This window comes from Anopheles coluzzii, chromosome 2 (genome assembly GCF_943734685.1).
Source record: "Anopheles coluzzii chromosome 2, AcolN3, whole genome shotgun sequence".
Classification (NCBI taxonomy): domain Eukaryota; kingdom Metazoa; phylum Arthropoda; class Insecta; order Diptera; family Culicidae; genus Anopheles; species Anopheles coluzzii.
In genome coordinates this window covers 6,004,406-6,021,720 of record NC_064670.1, presented here as the reverse complement: position 1 = coordinate 6,021,720, position 17,315 = coordinate 6,004,406, and the positions used below count along the sequence as shown (strand labels likewise).

The window sequence follows — 17,315 nt, the reverse complement described above, 5'->3', positions numbered from 1 at the left end:
ACAATTTTGAGATTTAGACTATTGTAGAACGTTATAGAGGAGGATTTTTACTTAGGCTACCACCATTTTATTAAAAGCGTGGATACATATCGCATATGGCAAACTATATAGACATTCAAGATTGCCATCCCAATGTACCATCCCAATCCTTCTTCTAATACCATCCCAGCAGCAATGGATGCGCTTTATTCCACAACAGTTTAAATATACCCCAACCGAACCATATCCCGAATGCATCCAGACATTCGCTTTTGATAGCGAATCGCGGCCTTTTCCGTCGTTCCGTACTCGAAATGAACCTCATCATCTCCATCGGGATTTTCTTTCACTAGTCCTTCCATTGCCTTATTCGTATCGGGTAGCTCATCGTTGGGCGTACAAATCATCGGCAATATCAACATCGCAATAAGAAGTCCGTACCGGCCAAACTTTTTCAACTGCTCTCGGAAAGCGCTACGTGGGAACTGTCGCTCGACGTCCCCTCCCAGGTTGTGCAGATGCTCGCTAAGGCTGTGGTAATAGATGCTCAGTAGCCGTTGGTAGCTATGGGAACGCATCTCCTCGTCGGTACAGTTGAAGATGAAGTAGACCAGATCGAGCACGGGTGAACCGTACCGGGACAGCTGCCAGTCAATAAGTTTAATTTTGGAAGGTGTCTGATTCTAGAACGAAGCACAACATCGTCTTCAAAATAAGCTCAGTAAAGAGTACGGTAGTGTGTTACTTACATCTTCTGCATACTGGAACATCACATTGTTGGACCAACAGTCACCGTGGCCTATTACCGCGTACGGCTCGGCTGCATTTGCATCAACGCAAGCTTCGATCTCCTGCACGCATCGGTCTTGCAGCAGCTCCAGTTTCCCTCGTCGGTATGTATCATCTTTTTCGAGCGTATCGATTGCTCTACGGCACATACTAGCCGCCATCTTTTGGAATGTCTTCTTTGGGTCGAGCGCCAACATTTTGGTCATTGGGTCAGTAAACTCCCGGCACTGTGCAAACTCTTCCGGCTGTTGATCTTTCATCGCAAACGAAAGTGCATGAAGCCGACCCAAGGTGGCCATGAGTAGCCGGGCATGCTCGAAATCGACAGGGTTCGCCTTGTCCCACATACGGTACGCCTGCAAGCGCAAATCCTCCATGATGACCACAGACTCCATGCTATCGAGCGTAGTCTTGGCGTAGTAACACCGAGGCACATTGTCAAACCGGGGCAAATGCTTCGCGAGAGCCTTTTCTTCTTGGAACTTTGTCAGCAAGGGCAGAATTTTCATGTACGCCTCCGTTTCTCTAACAAACAGAGAAATTCCCTGCTGTTTGCGCGTTTCATTCTCCGGCAGCAGCTTGCACAGAACTACCAGCTCTCGGTCTCCTTCGCGAATGAACACCTTCACTAGATCACCAGCAAAACCATCCCCAAATTTGCTACCAGATTCACTTTCGAGGCGGTACAAGCCTTCCGTAAACCCTTGTTCTCGGGCGACCTCCTTAAGTGCACCAGAGAAGCAGCGCGGAAAAGCGGTATTTTGATTAGCGGACATTTTTTTTTATTTAATCTTTTCAAACCACTCAATTGAAACAAACTTCGCACAACAGATGCTTTGCTTCGTGTAACTAAGCCGCAACTGATTGGTCGGATTGGTTGGCAGGTGCGTTTGAAGGGATCTGCTTTTATAACTACACCTAGCCGTTGACCGCCCAACGTTTTTTAAGATATCAGGCGTTTTTCTTTTTCACTTTTATTCTTCAGATGAATCAAACACCGCTCGGTTCAAAGTTTCTATACTACCCCTATGTCCACGTTGGATGCTGATAAGCGTTGCGACAGCCACATTGATAATGCTGCAACTAAACACATGCCAAACGCGTCTGAACGCACTGCGCGGCCAAATCTCGTCGAGCGTTTTCGTAACTTGTATTTGTCGTGGTGGTGCTTTGGCAAGGTACACATTCACGCACACATGATTAGATAGACTTTAAAGCACAATTTCAGCAAAAAGATCGAGATAACAAGTTTTCCTTCCCCCTCCGAGATAATAAGGTGTACCATACCCAATGAAACCAACACAAAAGCATGTATCGTGCCTAATGTTAGGGTATTTGCGAGCATTGATTAAGGTTTGCGTACATGTTTTTGTGACGGAAGTGTTGTGTATTAGCGGTGTTTCAGACCATCGTGATCGTTTATCTTCCTGCAATTAGCTTATTTCTATTTATTCTTCTGCTTCTTGTCTACCTCAAAAATGAGTGAAGATTTCTCAACCCATTTTAGAGCATTAATATATGGATGTCTTTTCGTTAATGTACTCTATGAACACTCTTTTACTCATTGAAATTCGCGTGAAACTATAGCTGAGTAAATTAAATCATATCACGAGTTATCCATCTAGGGCTAGCACAATATCATTACTTATCGAATATCTCCGTTGCACCAACTTAAATATATCCATAGCGTATGGTATCGCGAATGCATCCGGACATTCGTTTCCGATAGCGAATCGCGGCCTTTTCCGTCGTGCCGTACGCCAGCTCAGCGTTGGTGTTTCCATTAGTCATGTCATTCATGAAACCCTCCATTGCCGTGTCCGTATCGGGCAGCTCATCGTTCGGAGTGCAAATGATCGGTAGCACCATCATGGACATCACAAGTCCGTACCGGCCAAACTTTTTCAACTGCTCTCGGAAAGCGATGCGTGGGTACTGCCGCTCAACGTCTCCTCCCAGGTTGTGCAGATGCTCGCTAAGGCTGTGGTAATAGATGCTCAGTAGCCGTTGGTAGCTATGGGAACGCATCTCTTCGTCGGTACAGTTGAAGATGAAGTAGACCAGATCGAGCACGGGTGAACCGTACCGGGACAGCTGCCAGTCGATCAATTTAATATTTGAAGGTGTTTTATTCTGGAAAAAGAAGATATCAATAGGCGTCAAATGTTGTGCTACAAGGTGCAATTCAAGCATTGCTTACATCTTCTGCATACTGGAACATCATGTTGTTGGACCAGCAGTCACCGTGACCTACAATAGCGTACGGCTCGGCTGCTTTACCATCCGTACAGGCAACAATTTCTTGCACGCACCGATCCTGTATCTGCTTCAGTTTCTCCCGCCGGAAGTTATCGTGCTGGTCCAGTGTTTCGATTGCTCTACGGCACATGCCGGCCATCATCACTTCAAATCCTTTGGTAGGATCGAGCTCCAACATTTTACCCATTGGATCTTCGAACGCTCGGCACTTGGCAAACTCTTCCGGCTGTTGATCTTTCATCGCAAACGAAAGTGCATGAAGCCGACCCAAGGTGGCCATGAGTAGCCGGGCATGCTCGAAATCGACAGGATTCGCCTTGTCCCACATACGGTACGCCTGCAAGCGCAAATCCTCCATAATGATCACGGATTCCATCATGTCGAGCGTAGTCTTGGCGTAGTAACATCGAGGCACATTGTCAAACCGGGGCAAATGTTTCGCGAGGGCCTTTTCATCTTGGAACTTTGTCAGCAGGGGAAGAATTTTCATGTACGCCTCCGTTTCTCTAACAAACAGAGAAATTCCCTGCTGTTTGCGCGTTTCATTCTCCGGCAGCAGCTTGCACAGAACTACCAGCTCTCGGTCTCCTTCGCGAATGAACACCTTCACTAGATCACCAGCAAAACCATCCCCAAATTTGCTACCAGATTCACTTTCGAGGCGGTACAAGCCTTCCGTAAACCCTTGTTCTCGGGCGACCTCCTTAAGTGCACCAGAGAAGCAGCGCGGAAAAGCGGTATTTTGATTAGCGGACATTTTTTTTTATTTAATCTTTTCAAACCACTCAATTGAAACAAACTTCGCACAACAGATGCTTTGCGTCGTGTAACTAAGCCGCAACTGATTGGTCGGATTGGTTGGCAGGTGCGTTTGAAGGGATCTGCTTTTATAACTACACCTAGCCGTTGACCGCCCAACGTTTTTTAAGATATCAGGCGTTTTTCTTTTTCACTTTTATTCTTCAGATGAATCAAACACCGCTCGGTTCAAAGTTTCTATACTACCCCTATGTCCACGTTGGATGCTGATAAGCGTTGCGACAGCCACATTGATAATGCTGCAACTAAACACATGCCAAACGCACTGCGCGGCCAAATCTCGTCGAGCGTTTTCGTAACTTGTATTTGTCGTGGTGGTGCTTTGGCAAGGTACACATTCACGCACACATGATTAGATAGACTTTAAAGCACAATTTCAGCAAAAAGATCGAGATAACAAGTTTTCCTTCCCCCTCCGAGATAATAAGGTGTACCATACCCAATGAAACCAACACAAAAGCATGTATCGTGCCTAATGTTAGGGTATTTGCGAGAATTGATTAAGGTTTGCGTACATGTTTTTGTGACGGAAGTGTTGTGTATTAGCGGTGTTTCAGACCATCGTGATCGTTTATCTTCCTGCAATTAGCTTATTTCTATTTATTCTTCTGCTTCTTGTCTACCTCAAAAATGAGTGTAGATTTCTCAACCCATTTTAGAGCATTAATATATGGGCGTCTTTTCGTTAATGTACTCTATGAACACTCTTTTACTCATTGAAATTCGCGTGAAACTATAGCTGAGTAAATTAAATCATATCACGAGTAAACCATCTAGGGCTAGCACAATATCATTACTTATCGAATATCTCCGTTGCACCAACTTAAATATATCCATAGCGTATGGTATCGCGAATGCATCCGGACATTCGTTTCCGATAGCGAATCGCGGCCTTTTCCGTCGTGCCGTACGCCAGCTCAGCGTTGGTGTTTCCATTAGTCATGTCATTCATGAAACCCTCCATTGCCGTGTCCGTATCGGGCAGCTCATCGTTCGGAGTGCAAATGATCGGTAGCACCATCATGGACATCACAAGTCCGTACCGGCCAAACTTTTTCAACTGCTCTCGGAAAGCGATGCGTGGATACTGCCGCTCAACGTCTCCTCCCAGGTTGTGCAGATGCTCGCTAAGGCTGTGGTAATAGATGCTCAGTAGCCGTTGGTAGCTATGGGAACGCATCTCCTCGTCGGTACAGTTGAAGATGAAGTAGACCAGATCGAGCACGGGTGAACCGTACCGGGACAGCTGCCAGTCGATCAGTTTAATATTTGAAGGTGTTTTATTCTGGGGAAAAAGAAGGTATCAACAGGCGTTAAATGTTGTGCTGCAAGGTGCAATCCAAGCATTGCTTACATCTTCTGCATACTGGAACATCATGTTGTTGGACCAACAGTCACCGTGACCTACAATAGCGTACGGCTCGGCTGCTTTGCCATCCGTACAGGCAACAATTTCTTGCACGCACCGATCCTGTATCTGCTTCAGTTTCTCCCGCCGGAAGTTATCGTGCTGGTCCAGTGTTTCGATTGCTCTACGGCACATGCCGGCCATCATCACTTCAAATCCTTTGGTAGGATCGAGCTCCAACATTTTACCCATTGGATCTTCGAACGCTCGGCACTTGGCAAACTCTTCGGGCTGTTGATCTTTTATCGCAAACGAAAGTGCATGAAGCCGACCCAAGGTGACCATGAGTAGCCGGGCATGCTCGAAATCGACAGGGTTCGCCTTGTCCCACATACGGTACGCCTGCAGGCGCAAATCCTCCATAATGATCACGGATTCCATCTTGTCGAGCGTAGTCTTGGCGTAGTAACACCGAGGCACATTGTCAAACCGGGGCAAATGCTTCGCGAGAGCCTTTTCATCTTGGAACTTTGTCAGCAGGGGAAGAATTTGCATGTACGCTTCCGTTTCTCTGTCAAACAGTGGTATGCCTTGCTGTTTACGCATTTCACTCTCCGGAAGCAGTTTGCACAGCACTACAAGCTCACGATCGGCCTCGCGTATAAACACTTTCAACAGCTGACCCACGAATCCATCGCCCATGTTGGAACCGGATTCACTTTCGAGGCGGTATAAGCCCTCCGTAAATCCTTGTTCCTGGGCAACCTCCTTAAGTCCGGCAGCGATGTACTCCGGCAAGGATGTAGCGAGCAGTTCCGGCATCTTGTAATTCTTAGTTGGGTTTGCCTTTCGAACTGAAACTGTACCGTTTGTTGCAGACGTTGTTTGTGCGGTTCGGAGTAGCTGCTTACACGTTCACTGTTTGGTCAATGAAGCTGGAGCACCACGGGAGGTCAGTTTTTAAAACAAAATTGCCGCGTACCTGGGACCGATGCGAAAAGATATCGATACCAGATATGGTTTGCGTGCTACTGCCCCCCCCTCCCGCGGTAAATGTGTGGTAAATGCTGACATGTTACTAACATTGATAATACCGCCTATACCCAGTTCACACCCCAGAGGCGACGCGTGACCGGCATCATTCCACAAATCTCCTTTTTTGTGCAGACTTTCGCACAAACAATAGCATTTGCAATAAATGGTGCCGAGTTCGCGTGGCACAGCGCGATGCCAAATGACTTGCCATTAGTGACTGATAAGCTTGAAAGTAGCAACTCGATCCAGAAATTGTTGGGCATATAGGTAAAGACGACGATAAGAATATACTGTCCGAAAATGACTGTTCAGGTCACACGTCGTTCAGGTCGTTCTATGGATTTTTAGGAGCAACGTGATGCCGGGATATCTACCATTCGTATTTTACAGCAGTCATGGTAGATTGTGTGGATGGTGAAATCTCAATGTTTGGAGTCAATCAATTTTTCCCTCTGTCATCATGATTTTCATGCATAAAGCGCGGTAGATTCAAAGCCTAGTCCATGCCCCTGAGTGAGTGCTGTTATACTTTATGATCGATCATTTGAGAAGGTTCATTCATATGGATCTTTAATGAAGAGTTCTTCGAATCACGAAAGGAATATTCAATCTCTGGTGCTGTGCGTAGATTTACGTAGTTGTCTCAAACCAACGACGCTTGTACGCCACATTTACGCTCACAAATATCCATACCGTATGGAATCTTGAACCACGGCCCTGATGCGTGTGGCATACGCTTCCTGGTTGGATTCAGTAGTTTTGAAGAAACTTTCATCCAGCTGCTGCGTTTCCGTCATCTTCTGTGCCAACGCTTCAATGTCGGGCAGTTCGTCGTTGCGAGTGCACATCATCGGCACCAGGAACATGCCCATCAATATCCCATACCGACCAAAGACGAGCAACTGTTCGTCGAGCACTGCACGGGGGAAAAGCTCACTCGCGTCATGCTGCAACTTGGTTAACATGGTCGACAACGAGTCATAGTAGATGTCAATCATTTCGTGATAATATTTGCGCCGGAACTCGCCATCGGTGCAGCAAAAGATAAAGTACATCAGGTCCTGCACGGGCGTAACGTAGCGCATCACCTGCCAATCGAACAGCACGATTTCCTTCGGGATTCCCTCCTGCGAATGTGAGTGGAATGATAACAACGCCTTATGGTAATGTTGATTCTTGCGTACCTTCACACTCAAAGCCCACTTACCTCATATCGGAACATCATGTTGTTGGTCCAGCAGTCGCCATGTCCTACCACCGCGTACGGTTCGGCCAATTCAGCCTTGCCGCAGCGCGCAAGCTCGTCGAACACGTCCTCCTTTAGCTGCTCCATCTTGGCCCGCTCGATCGTGTCCTGCTCGCGCAGCGCATCGATTACCATCTGCAGCTGCGAGAGGATCATGTTTCGAAACGGTCCGTCCGCCTTCAGCATCGGATCGAACGGGTTCGGCAGCTTGAACGGTGCGAACCTCTCCGGCTGGTCACGCTTCATCGCCAGCGAAATCGCATGCAATCGACCGAGGTGTGTCATAAAGAGCGTGCCGTGCGCGTAATCGATAATGTTGTGCTTGTTCCACAGCTGAAACTCGCGCAATCGAAGATCCTCCATGATGATGACCGATTCCTGGGCCGTCTCATCGCAGTGCGCATGGTAGCAGCGGGGCGTATGGAAAAACCCATCATCCCGGCTCAGGATGCCCTTCGCTCGCTGGTACTCGTAGATGGTAGGGAGGAAGCGATCGTACACCAGCACCTCCCGGGCAAAGGCAGCCATCGAGCTGAACTGCTCGCGGCGAGCATCGTCCAGTGGGGGTATTTTGCACAAGTACACTTCCCGCCTGTCGCCCTCGCTGATGGTGGCCTTGAACATCTGTCCCACGAACCCATCGCCCTTGCTCGATCCGAAATCGAACTCGATCGTAAAGTTGCCCTCCGTGAAGCCTTCCTTTGGGGCGAGCTGCTTGAGCGCGGCGTGCAGATAGGCGGGTAATTCCGGCACTTGTTCGCTCACACTTTCGGTACGTTCTTCACCATGTCCGTTGGTGGTGGTGGTGGTGGACGTTTCCGCGATGGCTGACGAGAGTGCTTGATCTGCCATGGCTTTTCCAAGCTCCAGTGATGTCACCAAATGGCAAATTGATGCTTCACGAACGGCGATGCTGGTACGATTGCTCACACTGCGACGACCAAATCAGTACTGAGCGGCGCGTGCACTTGACCGAGAAATTCCCGCCCAAGGGGTTCTACTCCACCATTCTGAGCAAGGGTAGTTTGCCAGGGGGTGTTGTATCTTGATCGTATGAGTTTGTGTGAATGGTCGGTGGACAAGATACAAACACACTTGTCGGAACATTGTCGTGGCACGAACAGACGTGATATACATACATTTCTATCTTTCAACGAGTGTTCCCCCCATCTACCGCCCAGTCTCCCGTATCATCAGCTGTGGCTGGGCCTGTGTTTCAAGCCTACCTTCCGGGTTTGACGACCGCTGATTAGAAGGGTGCTAGTGCTGACTATGCGCTGCTCAACACGGACACCCAACATCGACAGTAGAGGTCCACCTTTCGGACCGCTGGACGTCGCTAGCGTTGTTTTAATATGTTGCCAAGGTCGTGCCACGGCTTTTTTCAAATCGCAATAGATCGTGATGCTGTGCGATAGGTCCGTTTTCGTGTCAATAACCATGAGTGGTCTCTAACGATCGTTGTAGTAGTGGTTATGGATGGGTGTGCTGGATGAAGAGAGACGATCGATTTGATGATTTGGTCGTCCCGTGCCGCTGATGAGACGTTCGTTTTGTTTATGAAGATTGATGTGAAATTTTGCTAACCATTAAGCTAACCACCACTATTGTTACAATGTTCAAACAAACACTGTTTGATGTTGATGGGATGATTTTTTTGTTTGAATTTCGTGCGCACACGGGCCCGGTCGCACACACCAGATAAGATAAGATGCGGCTGCAAAGAGTTTTGCATCCCAAAACATATCTTCTTCCCTCGCAGTTTGTGCCGCCGCTACACCGCGGGCGAGCGGTCCAGGGCGATGAAATTATTCCATTGTGTTTGGAAGCCGCCCCGGTCATGGCCAATGACTGAGCAGTTCTATTAATTTACTTGTTATCATCTAGCGCTGCTCTCTGGGGGTGGTGGTCAGCCGGTTTCGCGCGTACCCGTGGAGACTGATTTGCGATTTTAAGCACATCAGTCTTTTGCAAGTCACGGCACTACAAACCCTCCGCGGAAATTGCACAGTGTAGGCTATAATGATTGTATAGTTTAATGGTTTGTGTAGCTACTGTTTTAGAGTACAGTTTAAGTAATTCTCTGAATATGAGACTGTAGTTTTTTTCCTTACTAAAGCATTCCAAAATCCGAAGAACTTTTTCCCATAATCTTTAAATCATTGCCAATCCTGCACGATAAGATATATCGCCCCGTTCGTATTGCAACACTCGTATTTTGTAAGGAAGCATTTGTCTTTGTCACACCTTCTGCCTGGTTCTGATCGGACCTCGGACTAGTTGCTCTCGATACGCCGGTTTAACAGCACACAACGGCAATCGTCTTGAACAGTGCCCGGGTTAGTTGAGTGAAAGAAAAGGTGGAAATGGTGCTTGAATCGCAAGAGCAAGTAACAATTCCGGAAGAAGCAGCAATCGACAAAACGGTGACTGACAATCATGTGACGCAACCGAACGTGAGTGAAGTAACGAGGGATGCCGCCGCACGTGAGCTTCCTGCATTCTTTTACACGGCCATGGAGCAAGTGGCTCGCGATGAAGGATTCACCGCCGGGCAGTACACAATCGATACGGAGGATGGGTCGAGCAAAGGTGACGGGTTTATCGGAGAACTGTTCCGAGCCTACCTTACGGAGGGTGATCGACGGGAGGCGTACCTGTGCAAGATACCCCCGCTAAACGAAGCACGCCGTCAGCAGTTTGAAACGATGGAGATCTTCGAGCGAGAGGTACTGATGTACAACAAGCTCCTTCCGCTCATGTTCACTTACCAAGAGGCAAAGGGAGTGAGCCGTGGGGATGGATTTTTCAGCATCCCGAAGTGTTACCACGCGCACTACGATGGCCAGTCGGCGGAAGCGATCATTGTGATGGAAGATTTGCGCCTGAACCACTACAGTATGTTTAACAAGGACAAGCCGGTAGACTACGAGCACGCCCGGCTAACGATGGAGCAGCTGGGCCGATACCATGCGATATCGTTGGCGATGAAGCACGACCGGCCCGAGCAGTTTGAACAGTTCAAGATGCTGGATTCGATGAAGGAGAGTATGGGTCCGGAACATCCATTCATCGTTATGCTACAGAAAACGACACGCGATGCGATGGAAACGCTCGAGCCGCATGAAGCGAGGGAGCGAAACAAGATGCAAAAACTGCTCAACGGCATGCTGGCCGATGTGGACCGATACGCCAACTTTGAACTGGCAGAACCGTACGCGGTACTCGGGCATGGTGACTGCTGGATCAATAACATGATGTACCGGTATAAGGTGAGTGGTGAGCGCTCAGGAAGCAAAATATCGGTCGTGTACGTATAATTAAATCAATCGCCTGGATTTCAGAACGGAACACCGGAGCACATTGTTCTGCTGGACTGGCAGGTGGCCCGGTACTGCTCGCCCATACTCGACCTGGCGTACTTTATCTTCTGCTGTACGGATGAGGAATTTCGACGCCGGCACTACGACGAGATGATGAGCATCTACTACAACTCGCTCGCAACGCTGCTCGAAAAGCTCGGCCACAGCCCGCAGGAAGTGTTCCCGCGGACCGCTTTTCTGCGTCAGCTGCGGCAGTACGGTCGGTTCGGTTTGATGCTGGCCGTGTTTCTCGTGCCGATGTTGTGTACGCGCAACGAGGATCTGCCCGACATGAACGCGACGGCTGAAATGTTCCGCGACACGGATAACGTTGATATCGCTATCTACACGAAGCACACAAATCAGAGCGCTTACCGTAAGCGCATGAGGGCGGTGATACGGGATACCGTGCGATATGGCTACATTTGATTGGCTTGGTAACATTTTTATCATGTTTTTTAGTTTATTAGCTTCGGCTCATTTTAAATGTTGTATTTCGTATGATTGTGTTCGTTACACAGCTACTACTGTATCGTGTATGTATTAAACTCACAATATGTTTCGCCATAAATAATGAATTGTGTATGCCGAAAATTGTTTGCTACTTCCCAAAGACCACCCACCTCCCCTTGCGCCACAACACACACTTCCCAACAGAGGTGCGTATGCAATCTAAAAGCAACAATAGACCGGCGTCCATGCCCACACCGATAAGATAATGTGCATCGACGTGCGACAGTCTCGTGGCCAAACGGGGTATCCGCTTCCATTCCCATTCCCATATAAGGGTGGCAGTCGTGTGGCGCAAAATTCGCTGCGATTAGAAGAAAAAAATCATTCAGTCATCGTGAGTGTACGGCGCACTTTTTTAATGACCCTACGGCCCTACGGCCAAACGGGGCCACCAAGAGGACCCCTAGCAGCGCCGCCAATGCTCAGTTTTGCAATGGTTGTAACGCGTTCCGATGACTCAAACTTCCGGTCGGTGGTGGTGGTGGCGGTAGCCGGTCGGGGAATCAAGGACTCTCGGGTAATCTTGGAATTTGAGCTTATGCTCTTCCGAACGCTTCATAACGATGGGGAGTAGATTGGTGGTGTGTTATCGTTACCGTATCGTTTTGCTACAGCTCGAGGTCTTTAGAGGGGCTGCAAAGACAAAGTCAGTGTTCGCGGTAGCGCTATGAAGATAGACCTCCTTTTGATGGACGTGATAAGCTATCGAAGTAGTGGCGTCTAGGGTCCAGGGAGGGAAAAACACTACAGCGTATGTGGTGGTGGGGAAGGGGGGGGGGGTGTGATTAGATAAATCACATATTCCGTTGCTGGGAAATGCGATTCTAGCTACGGTTACGTACGACGACGGTACGCTGTTATCGGTTCTTCTCCTCGGCCAGAGTACCGTGACAGGAACCTCGCATCTCGGTTGGGGATATAAATATATCAGCTCGTCAATTGGTCGTCGCGATTCAGTTGATCGGTCACGGTGTACCCACTCTGGTAGCGCGAAGCTACTGACGCAGAGAGCTCCAGTTTCGCTAAGCACAGCCGTATAGGTGTGAGAAAGTATATCGCAAGATGGCAGGGGAACACAATACGGAATCCGGTGCGGAACAGCCCGTAGTTTCCGAGCGAGCAACAGCAGCTACACCGACGGAGGCATCAGTTGAAAAGTCGTCCGATGCTGTTGATACTGCCGTGGAAATAGTTGAGGAAAAGAAGGTTGATCAGCAGCAGGAAACAGTGCAGCAGGAGTTAATTGCTGACGTAGTTGAGGAGGAGAAGCCTGAACAGCAGCAGGAATCAGTGCAAGATCATGTACGGGAAGAAAATATTGCTGAGGTAGTTGAGGAGAAGCAGCCTGAACAACAACAGGAAACAGTGCAGGATGCAGTACGGGAAGCATCGGTGGAAAAAGTGCTGGTGGATGGTGAAATGATGGAGGAAACCAGTGCAGCAGTGCAACAAATAGTGGAAGAACCGCACCACGAAGACTCGTCGGACGTATCCGTAAAGGAGGAAGCGGTAGCTGATGTATCTGCAGTTACGGAACAGACAGAGGCAGTGGAAAATAACGTGACGTCCGAGCAAGCAAACAGTGAACTGGAGAAAACTGCTTTATTAAATGGTGAAACAGACGCTGCCGAGCATCCTGTTGCCAGTGAAGAAAGCTCTACCGCTCCAACAGTAGTCGCTGATGTTGCCACTAGCTCTGGTGAGCTTCCCCAGTATCTGTACAATGCCATGGAACAGGTGGCAATAGAGCAGGGCTTTACGGCGGGCAAGTTCAAGATTGAGTTTGACGTCGGGTCCAACAAGGGCGATGGTTTCGTGGGACAAATGTTCAAAGCTTTCCTGCAAGAGGGCGAACGACGGGAGGTGTATCTGTGCAAGATTCCACCGCTGAACGAGGCACGCCGTCAGCAGTTCCAATCGATGACTATCTTTAGCCGCGAAACGCTTGCTTACAAGAGTCTGCTACCGCTGATATTCACCTACCAGGAGGAGAAAGGCATCAGTCGGGAGGATGGGTTCTTCAACGTGCCGAAATGTTACTATGCCGAGTGTGACGAAACCACCGAACAGTCGGTCATCATCATGGAGGATCTGCGGCTGAAGGACTATCGCATGTGGAATAAGCTGGTGCCCGTGAACTACGAACACGCGCGGCTAACTATGCAGCAGTTGGGTCGACTGCATGCCGTATCGCTTGCGATGAAGCGTGACCGGCCGGCCGATTTCGAGCAGTTTAAGGTGCCGGACCCGCTGGAGGTGATGATGCCGGAAGGTAGTCCGTTCGAGGCGATGATGATTAAAATGCTCACCGATGCGAAGGAAACGCTTGAACCGCACGAAACCAAGGAGCGGACGAAAATGCAGAAGCTGATTGACAATATGCGGCAGGAGATGAAATCCTGTACGGATGGTGCGCTGGCGGAACCCTATGCCGTGCTCGGTCACGGTGACTGTTGGGTGAACAACTTTATGTTTCACTATAAGGTAGGTTAGGAGGCATACACACACACACACACACACACACACACACACACACACACACACACACACGATTCCTATGCTATATCTTCGCTTTTCTTTGCAGAACGGCGCCCCAGAGCATGTAATTCTGCTCGACTGGCAGATCACGCGGTACGTCTCGCCGGTGACGGACCTGTCGTACTTCATCTTCTGCTGCACGGACGGAGAGTTCCGGCGGCGGCACTACGACGAGATGATGAGCATCTACTACAACTCGCTGGAAGCACTGCTCGAAAAGCTTGGCCACAACCCGCAGGAAGTGTTCCCGCGGACGGCCCTGATGCGTCAGCTGCGGCGCTTCGGCCGGTTCGGCATACTGATGGCCATCTTCCTGGTGCCCATGCTGTGCACGCGTAACGAAGATCTGCCCGATATGGACGAGGCGGCCGAAAAGTATCGCGAAACGAATGAGATGGATTTGAACGCGATGACGCTGAATGCGAATCAGAGGGCGTACCGGGAGCGCATGAGCTCGGCGATACGGGACATGGTGCAATATGGCTACCTGTAAGCTCTCGGGGGCATCGGCGCATCTGGCCACCTCCAATGGAATTTGCGATAACATTGCGATATGTGTACGCGTGACGTGTTCATCGCACAAGGTGTACAGGCAATGGTGGGAAGGCTCGAAAGTGTGCACGAGCTTAGCAAGAGTCGGTGTACTTTTAGATTTAGGAAAACCCCCTCGCTGGAAAGCTTTCTGAGAGACACATGCAGAGGATGCAAATACAGTTGTTTGCTGTACGCAAATAAAAACACACCAGTAGATCATTTATGGAGACAAACGGAGAATGAAAACTGAAAAATAATTGTAAATTTATTCCCACCTGCCCGTGTATATGACGCTTAATGTCGATAAAACGTACCGTGCCGATAAGCCTCTTCTTATCGTGTGTGTGGAGTTATCTTATCTTAAATTGTTTTTAAATAAACTTGACACCTGTACCCACCTGTGTACATCCCGTAGCTTCATTCAGCAGTCAGTCAGTCACAGTGAGAATGAAAAGCTCCTTAAACGTTCCCGAGTACGTGCGAGATGCGCTTGCCGGTGTGGCCCAACGGTTAGGCTTCACCAGCAATCAACACTCGGTGGATTATGATTTCCGCGTGTTTGAAAACAACCGCTCGGTAGTGTCGGTGCTGTACCGGGTGACATTTCGCGAAGAGCCACGGGAAGCGACCGTGCTGTGTAAAGTGCCACCGCCCGATGCCGACGACACGCTGCTGGCGCTGTTCGAGCGTGAGGTGTTTGTGTATGGTAAGCTTTTGCCTGCGCTGGAGCAATTCCAGCGCACCCGGCAGGAAGGAACGGCCGCCACACCGACTACGGCCGGCGACCGGGAGGAGTCGTCGGTACCCTTTGCCCCGTCCTGCTACCATGCGCACTGTGATGCGAAAAAGGGCGAAGGCATCATTATACTGGAGGATGTGCAGCGGCGGGGATTTTCCAACCGTCACAAATTTGAACCGATGGATTACGACCATGCCCGGTTGGCGATGGTACAGCTGGGGCGCTTCCATGCCACCTCGCTCGCACTCAAGAAGCACCAGCCGGAGCTGTTCGAGCAGTACCGGTACATGGGTGACGTCACCGGTGAGCGTGTCCTCGCGATGGAAGGGTTCGAGCAAACCATGGAGCAAGCGTTTGAAAATGCGGCCGCCACACTGCCGGCGGGCGATGCGGCTAGGCGCGAAAAGTTGGCACGCCTTCGGGGATGCTTTGCCGAGGAGCTGCAAAACATCAGCGATACGGCCCTGTCGGAACCGTTCTGTGTCGTTTGCCATGGGGATTACGCGGGCGATAATATGATGTTTTCCTACAACGTGAGTGCCCGCTGGTGATGGTTGTGCACCGAAATCTGATCGCTCGATATGTATTCTCCTGCAGGGCGGATTCCCCAGCCGGATGGTAATGCTCGACTGGCAGCTGGCCAAGTACGGATCGCCGGCGCTGGATTTTGTGCATACCGTGTTTCTGTCGACGGACGAATCGTTCCGTCGCAACCACTACGACAACATGCTGCAAACGTACCACAACGCACTGCTCAGCCATCTGGAGCGGCTCGGGGACGATAGCGCAACGGAGTGGTTCCCGCTCACCGTGCTAATGCGCCTGATCAAGCTGCAGGCGCGTCAAGCGCTCGTGCTGGGACTGTTGCACATTCCGCTGACGGTGGCAAGCGAGGAGGCCGCCATTGCGGAGGGGGAACCGGGGGAAGAGGATGAAGATTCGGCATCGGTGCGGATAAGCGATACAACCGACGCGAAGTACCAGTCACGTATGGCCGGTCTGCTGAAGGACGTGTTCCGATTAGGCTTTCTATAGCTTTGGACAATAAAAAAAGAATTAAAATTTGACAAACTATTACAATGCTTTTGACATTTATTTTTGTATTCAAATTTTTTAAATGCTAATGCATTTGGTTTACTACAATGTATCTATATTGTTGTCATTCTTCTATCTTTCAGATTAAAAGCTTCGACGAAGACGCAAGCCGTGTGTTGATTGAAATGTCCATCGGAAAGGACCGGGAATGGTTAAACGAGCATGCGGTACAGCTAGTAACAATGCAAGAATATAATAAAAACTCAAAAGTTATAAGTAGGTAATTACTTTATCAGTAATATACACGGAAATTCACTTATGTATCTTTCTTACTGCTACTTACAGACAGTGTCAAATACGAGCAGTATAAGGATCGCGAGAAAAGTGGCACCTCAACAAGCAAACCGGAACCAGCGCCGCTTAAGCTTAGTAGGCCCTTTCCCCCAGAGAGTAGTAGAAGCGGTGGTCGCCACAATGGTGACCACACGGAAAGTAGCAGCAACAGTGACGATGAGCGGAGAAAACATAGGCAAATAAAGCATAAGGACCATCATACTCACCGCACCTCATCGGGGACGAAGAAAAAATCACACAAATACAAGCAACGCCGGGACCACCGGGACGATTATCGCGATGATCGGCGAGAGTCGTCGCGAAGCAGCCGCCATCGGAGACCAAGTTCATCCGGCTCGGACACTTCCGATGGTAAGGTGCACAAGAAGAAAACAAAGAAGAAAAAGCGACCGCGTAGTCGTTCGCGCAGTCGATCGTAACCAGGATGTTTGTGTTGGAAATGGACACTACAGAAAAACTTCCGTAAAGTGACGTTAATATGGACCGTTTTTTGAATATGAGATCCCTTGAAACCATCATGTTTGAGGAACTTCTCTACATCTGGGGTATTTCATTTTTTATTCTTTTTTATTTAGGTGTGATGATCTTCTAGAAAAACAAAATACACAACATTCTAATAGATAGTAATGTAATTTAATTTACTTGTGAACATTCGAATGATGCGTGATAAAAGAGAGGATCCTCTTCCAACTTTGTAGAAATAGCAGCAAATCCTGGACAATCAATCATGAACATTAAATCTGCTCAATCAGGAGCGTACTACAC

General features: G+C 49.1%; 6 protein-coding genes across 7 annotated transcripts; 3 read left to right on the top strand and 3 right to left on the bottom strand.

Annotated features, from left to right (window-relative positions):
• Positions 1-94: 94 nt before the first annotated feature.
• Positions 95-1,554, bottom strand: LOC120951518 (uncharacterized). Its single transcript, XM_040370288.2, has 2 exons — positions 729-1,554; positions 95-662 (listed from the first exon to the last, which is right to left on the bottom strand). Exons 1-2 carry the CDS (start codon positions 1,542-1,544, stop codon positions 201-203), a joined length of 1,278 nt encoding a protein of 425 aa, XP_040226222.2. The 5' UTR covers positions 1,545-1,554; the 3' UTR covers positions 95-200.
• An 885-nt stretch (positions 1,555-2,439) lies between these two features.
• On the bottom strand, positions 2,440-6,016 carry LOC125906714 (uncharacterized). Its single transcript, XM_049606844.1, has 4 exons — positions 5,201-6,016; positions 4,682-5,131; positions 2,969-3,790; positions 2,440-2,901 (listed from the first exon to the last, which is right to left on the bottom strand). The coding sequence occupies exons 1-4, from the start codon at positions 6,014-6,016 to the stop codon at positions 2,440-2,442; spliced, it is 2,550 nt and encodes an 849-aa protein (XP_049462801.1).
• Positions 6,017-6,739: 723 nt separating this feature from the next.
• LOC120951509 (uncharacterized) lies at positions 6,740-8,432 on the bottom strand. Its single transcript, XM_040370277.2, has 2 exons — positions 7,437-8,432; positions 6,740-7,356 (listed from the first exon to the last, which is right to left on the bottom strand). Exons 1-2 carry the CDS (start codon positions 8,325-8,327, stop codon positions 6,907-6,909), a joined length of 1,341 nt encoding a protein of 446 aa, XP_040226211.2. The 5' UTR covers positions 8,328-8,432; the 3' UTR covers positions 6,740-6,906.
• Positions 8,433-9,250: 818 nt separating this feature from the next.
• On the top strand, positions 9,251-17,173 carry LOC125906646 (DNA topoisomerase 1). Of its 2 annotated transcripts, none has more exons than XM_049606385.1 (3): positions 9,251-9,487; positions 16,340-16,472; positions 16,542-17,173. In XM_049606385.1, exons 2-3 carry the CDS (start codon positions 16,382-16,384, stop codon positions 16,967-16,969), a joined length of 519 nt encoding a protein of 172 aa, XP_049462342.1. In that variant the 5' UTR covers positions 9,251-9,487; positions 16,340-16,381; the 3' UTR covers positions 16,970-17,173. The 2 variants fall into 2 exon arrangements, with proteins under 2 accessions (XP_049462342.1, XP_049462341.1); XM_049606384.1 differs by lacking the exon at positions 9,251-9,487 and adding an exon at positions 11,169-11,274.
• Positions 9,538-14,836, top strand: LOC120952441 (uncharacterized). Its single transcript, XM_049606835.1, has 4 exons — positions 9,538-10,747; positions 10,820-11,263; positions 12,383-13,834; positions 13,935-14,836. Exons 1-4 carry the CDS (start codon positions 9,842-9,844, stop codon positions 14,379-14,381), a joined length of 3,249 nt encoding a protein of 1,082 aa, XP_049462792.1. The 5' UTR covers positions 9,538-9,841; the 3' UTR covers positions 14,382-14,836.
• On the top strand, positions 14,864-16,235 carry LOC120952442 (uncharacterized). The gene is made up of 2 exons (XM_040371771.2): positions 14,864-15,694; positions 15,759-16,235. The coding sequence occupies exons 1-2, from the start codon at positions 14,870-14,872 to the stop codon at positions 16,194-16,196; spliced, it is 1,263 nt and encodes a 420-aa protein (XP_040227705.2). The 5' UTR covers positions 14,864-14,869; the 3' UTR covers positions 16,197-16,235.
• Positions 17,174-17,315: the final 142 nt, after the last annotated feature.

What these genes read in the sequence shown, in the direction of transcription:
- LOC120951518 (XM_040370288.2), bottom strand. Translation starts at nt 1,544, where the DNA reads ATGTCCGCTAATCAAAATACCGCTTTTCCGCGCTGCTTCTCTGGTGCA. An exon ending in TGTTCCAGTATGCAGAAGAT is followed by an intron (nt 663 to 728) that starts GTAAGTAACACA and finishes GCTTCGTTCTAG; the next exon opens with AATCAGACACCTTCCAAAAT.
- LOC125906714 (XM_049606844.1), bottom strand. Translation starts at nt 6,016, where the DNA reads ATGCCGGAACTGCTCGCTACATCCTTGCCGGAGTACATCGCTGCCGGA. An exon ending in TGTTCCAGTATGCAGAAGAT is followed by an intron (nt 5,132 to 5,200) that starts GTAAGCAATGCT and finishes CTTTTTCCCCAG; the next exon opens with AATAAAACACCTTCAAATAT. An exon ending in TGTTCCAGTATGCAGAAGAT is followed by an intron (nt 2,902 to 2,968) that starts GTAAGCAATGCT and finishes TTCTTTTTCCAG; the next exon opens with AATAAAACACCTTCAAATAT.
- LOC120951509 (XM_040370277.2), bottom strand. Translation starts at nt 8,327, where the DNA reads ATGGCAGATCAAGCACTCTCGTCAGCCATCGCGGAAACGTCCACCACC. An exon ending in ACATGATGTTCCGATATGAG is followed by an intron (nt 7,357 to 7,436) that starts GTAAGTGGGCTT and finishes TCACATTCGCAG; the next exon opens with GAGGGAATCCCGAAGGAAAT.
- LOC120952441 (XM_049606835.1), top strand. Translation starts at nt 9,842, where the DNA reads ATGGTGCTTGAATCGCAAGAGCAAGTAACAATTCCGGAAGAAGCAGCA. An exon ending in ACATGATGTACCGGTATAAG is followed by an intron (nt 10,748 to 10,819) that starts GTGAGTGGTGAG and finishes CCTGGATTTCAG; the next exon opens with AACGGAACACCGGAGCACAT. An exon ending in ACTTTATGTTTCACTATAAG is followed by an intron (nt 13,835 to 13,934) that starts GTAGGTTAGGAG and finishes TTTTCTTTGCAG; the next exon opens with AACGGCGCCCCAGAGCATGT.
- LOC120952442 (XM_040371771.2), top strand. Translation starts at nt 14,870, where the DNA reads ATGAAAAGCTCCTTAAACGTTCCCGAGTACGTGCGAGATGCGCTTGCC. An exon ending in ATATGATGTTTTCCTACAAC is followed by an intron (nt 15,695 to 15,758) that starts GTGAGTGCCCGC and finishes ATTCTCCTGCAG; the next exon opens with GGCGGATTCCCCAGCCGGAT.
- LOC125906646 (XM_049606385.1), top strand. Translation starts at nt 16,382, where the DNA reads ATGTCCATCGGAAAGGACCGGGAATGGTTAAACGAGCATGCGGTACAG. An exon ending in TAAAAACTCAAAAGTTATAA is followed by an intron (nt 16,473 to 16,541) that starts GTAGGTAATTAC and finishes TGCTACTTACAG; the next exon opens with ACAGTGTCAAATACGAGCAG.